This window comes from Chrysochloris asiatica, unplaced genomic scaffold (genome assembly GCF_000296735.1).
Source record: "Chrysochloris asiatica unplaced genomic scaffold, ChrAsi1.0 scaffold00041, whole genome shotgun sequence".
In the NCBI taxonomy this organism is placed as follows: Eukaryota; Metazoa; Chordata; class Mammalia; order Afrosoricida; family Chrysochloridae; genus Chrysochloris; species Chrysochloris asiatica.
Window position 1 is genome coordinate 14,322,038 of NW_006408559.1, and position 9,021 is coordinate 14,331,058.

General features: G+C 48.2%; 1 protein-coding gene across 1 annotated transcript in view; it reads left to right on the forward strand.

Annotated features, from left to right (window-relative positions):
* The first annotated feature begins 528 nt into the window (after positions 1 to 528).
* TMEM178B (transmembrane protein 178B) overlaps positions 529 to 9,021 on the forward strand; it is a 369,586-nt gene continuing 361,093 nt past the window's right edge. Inside the window, exon 1 of the mRNA XM_006861177.1 lies at positions 529 to 910. Within this exon, the coding sequence (XP_006861239.1) occupies positions 529 to 910 (382 nt within the window). The remainder of the gene's footprint in view (positions 911 to 9,021) is intronic.

Sequence of the window (9,021 nt, forward strand, 5' to 3'; positions counted from 1 at the left end):
CGTGGGCCCGAGGGGCCGCCTGCATGGCGAGGCCGGCGGCCAGGGGCCCGGGAGCTCGCGGGAGAAGGTCGGCGGGGACCGCGCGCCCGCGGGCAGCCCGTGTGTGAGCGCCGTGCGCGGGGCCGACTGATTGTGGACTGTGGTGACAGCGGACGCAGATTCGTCAGAGACCCAGCAGGGAGAGGCCACAGCTCGTAGGCACAGCCGGCTCCAGGCGGGACGCGGGCAGAGCAACCGCCCGGTGCCCGGAGGTCGCTCTCGCGGCCCCGCAGCGGGGTCCGCACTCTCAGTCGTCAGGGACTTCGTGAGACCGCACCACCTTCCACGAAGCCGGCTCAGCGGGCCCCGTCGCGGCTGTGCCGAGGAGCTCGGGACGCGGGCGCTGAGCGGCTCCGCTCGAGGGTATCGGGGAGGCGGAGCCGGAGGATGCCCGGGGGCGCGCGGGGGCCGCGGCGCTGCGGGCCTGTGTAGGGTGCCGAGGAAGGCGAGGCCGCGTGGGACATGCCCCTGGCGTAGCCCGGCCGAGGCATGGCTGCCGGTAGGCTGCTGCTCTACACCGGCCTCTTGCTGGCGCTCTGCGCCCTCGGCATGCTGGCTGTGGCCATCTGCTCCGACCACTGGTACGAGACGGACGCGCGCAAGCACCGCGACCGCTGCAAGGCCTTCACCACGCGCCGCGTGGACCCGGGCTTCATCTACAACAACAACAACAACCTGCCGCTGCGAGCCAGCCGCGCGCGCCTAGACCGCTGGGAGGGCAAGCTACTGCGCGCCCGCAACCGCCGCCAGCTCTTCGCCATGAGTCCCGCGGACGAGTGCAGCCGCCAATACAACTCCACCAACATGGGCCTCTGGAGGAAGTGCCACCGCCAGGGTTTCGATCCCGACATCGCAGCGCTCATCCGCAAAGGTAAGCGCCGGCCGAGCCTCTGCCCTCTGGCATACCAGAGCCCTGGGCCTCCGGGGCTCCTGGGGTCTGGTTGAGCCTCTGCCCAGGGCCCTGCTGAGCCTTGGGGTGGCCGGAGCTTGCCTCCCGGTCCCTTGCCTTGCAGGGCAGCTTAGGCTGACCTCTCGCCCTCGGAGCTCTGGTCTGGGATGCCCAAGGAATCACTGAGTCCAGGGGTCTTATCCAGCAAAACACTTCATCAGCTTGAAGAAGGAAGGGGATCTTAGAATATAGCATGTTGTTAACAGAGGAGGTAGCGCTGTAAGAGAGATGTGTTTGGGTAAACTATCTTCTAACTACTTCATCAAAAAGAATAGGAGCCATCGCACAAGGCAGACCTCTTATTCATGGTCTGTGCACCCGTGTAGCCGGCACTGTGCAGGCGCCTGACGTTATAAACAGCCATGCATCACAGCCCTTGCTCAAAGCTTGCGTGCAGATAGCACCGAATCACAGTTAGTGGTTGACAAAATTGATGGACAGCAGGGTAAAATAAACACACAAAGTCTGGATATCACAAGATGGGTGCTTCAGAAGAAAAAAAATTACTATTTTCAGATGATTTCTATAGAAAATATCCAAATACCTAAACAGAAAGCAAGCTGCCTTTCTTAATAACATTTTACTTGATGCTTTTGTCTGGTCACAGATCTGTCCTTATCTGATGCAGTCTGTCAGTCTGATCTGATTTATAATCTAGGCACTGGCATGTTGTTCTCTAGAAATGTTCTTTGGATGTGTGTTAACATTGCTCTTTTGTGGTAGCTGCATTCTGGGAAGATAAGGTGCAAATTTTACCAGTTTTGTTACCTCCCTGTCCTCTCCTTGCTTCTCTTCAAGTATTAAATGGTGACGCCAAGGTGAAAACAAGGCTGTCTGCAATATGCTTAGAGGCCTAGGGGCAAAAAAAGATGGTAATATTCAGATACCTAGTTCTTCTGATACTTTACTATTATAATTCTGCGGGATTTGCTGCTGCTTTCCAAAAATAACAGTTGTGAAAACTGGTATCCTGCTCTGATTTCTAATAATGATGAGACAGAACGAAAAAAAAGGCCAAGTTGAAAAAAAAAAAAAAAAGGTGAATCTGAGCGATGCATGTGGCCTGAGGGCAGGGTGAGGTGGGTTGGGTTGGGGAACAGACAGTTCAGATGTAGGTGAGAAAAATCCATCTTTGTGTTTGCTTTGTAGAATGACTCGGGATTTTAGCACATTGAGTGATGGGGGTGTTGACATTCTATAAATCACATCCACTGGGATGAAACCCTACAACTTTGTAAAGGTGTTCTACAGGATTCTGGAGGGTTCTGGGACAGAGCAACACGGGCTTGGATTTTGAAAGACAAAAGCAAGAGTAGCATTTGACAGTGCTTGACTCTGCCAGCATTTTCAGGTTTTCGGACTCACACAGTGCTGGCTTAGCCTTCGTTTTCTGCTTTCTTTCTGAAATAGAAATATTAGGAAGTGAACCTCACTGCGAGGGAGAATTGGTGTGTGAGTAATGATCGGCCAACACTGATAGGGTTTGCTGAAGGACATTCTTGAATTGTGTTCCTCACACGTCTTCTAGAATGAGACAGGTGCGTCTGTGTTTTTTTGGATATGTTGGTTCATGTCTCTCTTAATTTAGTGATAGGGGCTTGGAGCTCTGGCTTTTGGGGGCTCTGCTCCGGGCGTTGGTGCCATGTTGCTCTGCTTGGCAATGTGATTGGCAAGGAAAGGTTGGCTTGGTCTGTGCCAGAGGGATTGGTTGCCATAGTGACATGCTCTTCCGGTGGTGCTGGGAACGCAGTGACAGGGAAGAGGATAGGGGAAGAATGTGCAATATTTTGACTTTGTATCAACAGATTTTTAATTGCAGCCACAGAAAATGGCCAGGGCCAGCAGGGGAGTTGAATATGCAGCTACCCAGTGTTGGCAGGACATTGTATTTCACTCCAACTAAATGACAAGATTGTTCTCCATCGCCCCCAATACAGCAATCACTGTCAGCTGCCAGCACCCGGTTACCACGGCCACTTCTGTCCACTTGACATCCTTGTTAGGGATTATTGAGACAGATGGCATGCCAGCCTTACAAATCTCAAGGGACTTAAGGTCACTGGTTTCATTTTTTAACCTCAGAACATGATCTCTGGCAAACACATCTGCCTTTGCTATAAGCAGCAATAGACGTGGTTTGTTTGGAAATCAGTACTTTTCAAACTAGCAGCATTTACACATGCGTAGAGAACTGAATCACTCACTGTTCTTCCTAGGTGAGCAGATTTTCACTAAAAAAAAAAAAGAAAAAGAGATGGATATCTCTATATTCACATGAGCGCATTTTAGAGAAAGATATTTATCTACCATTTGTTACTAGCTGGGGTCCTTGGATGGCACTGGACTGTTAACCTCAAGGTCGGTGGTTCAAACCCACCAGATGCTCGTCAGACACCCTATGCAGGGTTGCTATTAAGTCAGAACGGACTCAACAGTGTTTCACAACAACAACAATCACTAGCAGCCTCAAAAGAGATCTTGGTCTTTGTCCTTCTGGAAGCATCTCTTAAGATTTAAATTCTTGGGCATGTGTTGTGTTGGGCCAGGGAAATAGGGAAAGCAAAGGGAAGACTGCTGAAAATCTGTCAAGATTTTGGGAAAATGAAAGGTTTAGGAGTCAGTCCTGGTGTGGCGCTATGGGTTAATGCACTGGACAGCAAAGTTGATTTGAACCGCAAGATCAGTGGTTCAAGCTCACCAGTTGCTCCTCGGAAACCCTATACAGGGTCGCTATGGGTTGAAACTGACTCGACGGCACACAACAGTAACAATAACAAAAAAGCTTAGTTGTCATATAGCCCCAGAGAACTCAATCAGTTGTTAAATCAATGTTCATGACATTAGAAAGTGCTGTTGATGTGTTTGAAAACCAAGCCAACCCTCCTAATTAATAAGAAAGCAAAAGTCAAGTCTATATCTGACTCGAAGATAAAGTCTTTGGATCCGTGCTCATTCTGAAAACCCTTTTCTTCAGTGTTCTGGTTATGGTGGATTTATTTGTTTGCCATAATGAACTGTAAGTTCCTGGAGGGCAGGGGAAAACTGTTATTTGTTAATTACTCTTCCCAGAAGTCTGGGAAATATCTCATACAAATGAGGGTCACCGAAATGTATCCATCAAGAGTGTATTCTGATCGTAGAAAGGTAGATGTAGGAATCCAGACAAGAGATGATTGAGAAAACTGAAGATAAAAAATGGAACTGGTGTGGCTGTATCAGGCCCTGATGGTATTGCAACAGATCACATCATGAAGCCAAAGGAAGATTTCTTGAGCAAAATCTTTGCTGAAGAATAAAGGAGGCACATGACACTAACCCATTGGAGCTGAGTCAATTCTGACTTATAGTGTTCCTATAAGAGGGAGTCCTGGTGTGGCGCTGTGGGCTAATGCGTCAGACTACAAAATTGTTTGAACTGCAAGGTCGGTGGTTCAGGCTCACCAGCTGCTCCTTGGAAACCCTATACAGGGTTGCTATAGGTCAGAATGGACTTGATGGCACTTCACAACAACAACAGCAACCTCGCAGTTCAAACTGACCTTGTAGTGCAGTGCTTATCCTACAATACCACACCATGTTTGTGGGTTCTAATTACCAACGTTTCAAGGCATGTATCACCCATGGCCATTAATTTTCATGTTAAGTAAGAGTTTAATGATTTGCTTCTTGAAGGTTGGATTGAGTAGAGGGTGCACCAAGGGCAAATGGCCCCTGAATGCTCATTTCAGTGTTCGTAAAAGAATCCGGTCAGTTAGGTCATCTTATTGTCTTGTCTTTAAACCTCATCGGTAATGCCTATAGTCACTACTAGCTCTGGGGACAGGGCAGTGACATGATCTGTTTCTTCCAGACTCTTAGAAGGAGAAGCCATTGCTAGGATTTTGTTTCAAGAAGATCTGAGGGAACTTTCATAGTTTTTGGTTTGTACTGAAACATTATGTGGAGATTGCTTGAAATCAGTATCCCTTTGACTGGGACTCTGATAACTTTTCTGGTTATTTGAAAATCAGCCTGGTCATAGAATTTGACTTAGTTTCAACATCACAGAGTGTGCTTATCCTAAGAGTGATTTTCATAAAACACTGATGATATTTAAACACCCATCCTGCAACCAGCAAATATCTCCTGCCCATGTTTGGTGTGTTGAGGTCAGCGATAGGAGGGAGGGACCTGACCAATGAGAGCCAACCCTCACAATTGTCAGGGTGTGTGAGCATCACAGGCATGCAGACAACTCAATACCAACTGTTGGAAGAGGAGGGGAGAGGGATCCAATCAGAGAAGAGAGGAAGGAGAAGGAGCTATGAGGGGAGTGGGAAGGGATTTGGGAAATTGACTTGAGGAAATTGAACTGGGACAAGATTGCTGTTTGGAGGTGGACAGCTGGGTGGTGAGGGCATTGGAATAGGAGATGACAGTTCCCCTGTGGATGCTGATAGAAGTGGGGGCAGAAGAGGAGCTAGAAAGCAGGTGTGGACCAGGGCACACATCTTGTGTACTCAAATCCCCAGGACACACACTGTCTACTACATGTGGCTGTTGAAATAAAAATGTAAGCAAAATTTAGTAAGATTCAAAACCCAGTTCCTTGGTTTCACTGGCCACAGTACACGTGTTCATGAGTCATGTATGGTGAGTGCAGACTATAGAATATTCTCTTCATCATGGAAAGTTCTATTGGATGGCAAAGAACACATGATCTTTAAACAAGTCAACCAACCAGCCAGCCAGTCAACTAGCCAGCCAGCCTCCAACCAACCAACCAACCAGCCAAACACATACTTTGTTTCAGATGAAGATAATCAAACATGGTCATCTGGGCTTAAATGTAACTCTTTTATTTTACACTTAAAAATTTGACTACTTGAATGTCTTGGGCAGAATGTTTTATTGTTGTTAAGTGCTGTGGACTTGGTTCCGACTCATAGCCACCCTGTGTAGCGTTTCCGAGGAGCAGCTGGTGAGCTTGAACCATTGACCTTGTGGTTCAAAATGACCTTGCAGTCCAGCACATTAACCTGCAGCACCACACCAAAATGTTTTAGTTCATGATAAATTACTCTAAGTCTCTATTCATTTCCCATCTTTGACTCACAGAATTCTCACATGCCCCTGTCTCTTGCTCTCTTTTCCCTCTCCTGAACTCTATTAAAAATAACTCACAAAGTTGACTGGGTGGCAGAGAGATCAATTGTAAAGATGGCATGGGGGCGGCATCTGATCTCCTCTGACTTCAGAGGGGAGGAGGGTCCAAACCATCAGCATCAACTGCCCGAGGCTGATTCCTAGGTGGCGGAGGATCAGACATATCTCCTTTTTCCATCTCTGTCACCACATCTGACACCAGCTGTTCCTTCCACAGCACTCTCTTCTCTGCTGGTTTCCATAATTTGTTGCGATGACCACACAGAACTCGCAGGCCATATGCAATGATTACAAGGTCGGCTGTTCAAATCCACCAGTCGCTCCTATTAGTTGGAACCAACTCGATGGCATTCAAAAACATCATCAACAACAACAATAGGTTTATTGTAGGGTTACAATTCAGAATCAGAAATGAATCAGGACACCTTCTTCTCAGCTGTGCTGCAGAACTGCCTTTCTCTGCCAGGTATTCTTCTAAGAGTTTTACATACACTATCTAATTTATTAGGATTCCTTTTATTACCGTTCTACAGATGAGGAAGCTGAGGCACATAAAGGTCGAATAACTTGCCAAGCCCTCCAGTTAGGAACGGAAGGTACCAGGACCTGTGTGGTGTCCTGGACCCATGTGGGGAGTTCACCCACTGCACTCTCCTATCACCCCTAGGATCTGTCTGGGTCAGGTGTGGTGGAGTCCCCAACTTAACAAGAATAGAAAGCAATTCTTCTAGAATTTCACCGAAGTGGGACATGCTGAATAGAAAGGGTCCCTGAGGACCTTCACGTGCCACACTCATTTTGAGCCTCTTCCACCCCACCCTGACAGAATCTATGGACCCTTAGTCATATGATTTGTGAGACTTTTCTTTGCTCGGTGCTCACATGCTGAGATCATAAATACGTGGTTGCTGTTAGCAGCCCTAGAGATGGCCCCTGACTCATGACAATGCCACACACAATAAGATTGGATTGTTATGCCCCATGGGGTTTCCATCTGTTGAATTTTGGAACGCTATTGCCAGCCCTTTCTTCCTAGTTTGTCTGAGTCTAGAAACCTGTCCAACATCACAGCAACAAGCCTCCACTGCCAGACAGATGGTGGTTGTGCATTGGCTGGAGATCAAACCCAGGACTCCCTCATGAAGGTGAGCACTCTACCCCTGACACACCACTGCCCCTTTATGGGCATGCAGAGCATGGCTATTTACTCAGCAGGTAGTTACTGAGGGCCTAAGGTGCGCCAGGTATCGGGTCCACTGTTCTAGAAGACGGAGATAGTTCTGTTCCAGAGGAGAGAGACAGATGAACGTAAATACACGAGGGATAAAAACTAGCTGACAAACTAATCAGTATGGAGGACTTGTGGTGTGGATAAGCACAGGACTGCAAGGTCGGCTTGAAACACACGGTCAGTGATTCAAAATCCCCAGTCGCTCATCGGAAACCTTATACTGGGTTGTTATGAGTTGGAACCAACTCTATGGCACGTAACAAGAACCGCAGTAGTCAGTATGGAATACAGTGGGAGACAAAACCAGGAAATGTGAGGAAAACCACTCAGCTCTGCTCCCATTACTTGTGTAACATGGCAGTGGGGAGTTAGAACCCACTGGCACTGTGGGGAGAAGAGGAACTCTTAAAGCAGATGAGGATTTTTGGGGGGTCTCCTAGCAAGGGGCCCCACCCCAGAGACTGTCCTGTGTGTTGTATGGCAGATCCCCCCACCCCCAGCAGCAGTTGGAGTTGAATCCATCTGACTCATCGTGCCCCCCTGAGTGTTAGAGGGGAACTCTGCTCCATAGGGTTTTCAATGATGGAGTTTTCAGAGGTAGATTATCAGGTCTTTTTTTCGGAGATGATGCTGACTGAACTCGAACCTTCGATCTTTCAGTTAGTATTGGATTGTATTAACTGTTTGCTCCACCAGGAGTCAAATAACCAGTTGCCCTAGAGTCGAGCGAGTCTCTAGATGGTGCACAGAGAAAGTTTTCTGACATTACGCACTTAGGCCGTGAAAAACTGTTCGCTGATTGACTACAAATCTTAAACTGACAAATGCATTCACCAGCAAACATCCTGGTGTATCGCTCACCAGGGAGAGTGATAGCTATGGAGATGAGAGGAAGGGAACTAGGGGTGTTTTGGCACCTGCTGTTCACAAAGCTAGGCTTTGTGGAAGGACAGAAAGGCATAATGGTGGCGCGGCGGTTAAAGCGATCGGCTGCGAATCGCGATGTGGGTGGTTTGAACCCACTGGCCGCTCTGAGGGAGGAGGGTAAGGCAGCGGTTTCCATAGCAACCATGATAACCCTACGGGGGGGCCGTCCTACTCTGTCCCTCAGGATCGCTGAGTCAGAAAGGATTTGATTGCAGTAGGTTTGGGTTTGGAGACCTCACAGAGCTTACATCTAGTTTGCCGCTTCCTGGTCCGGTTGGTGTCTCCTGGTTGGGTGGAGCTCTTCCTCTGAGGTCACATCTAGGTCAGCTGCACCAGGACCAGCTCGTCCGAGAGAGAATCGGAGTAAATTCTTTTAGTTCAATCCCCGAAGGTCAGTTGGCTCATTCTTTTACAGAAGGGTCTGTTGGGATCAATTAGAGCATCGATTCTGTATATTTCACTTGGAGCTGACAGGTAAAAATGTATATGTTTCCTCTCTGCTGTTGGTGGGTAATCTTAGCACCTCAGGCAGAGTCCCACCACCCCTCCCTCTGCACATCCATCCATCTCTACATTAGACTGCACAGTCTCTGATATTTGTGCCGCTACTCTGATAACTGCCCTAAATGATGGATATGGAGAGAGGTCTATGAATTGGGTAGGGGTGACTTCCTGTTTTTCTAACTTGCTGGAAGCCAGCTGCTTTTGAGAGCATGCATACATTTTTTTT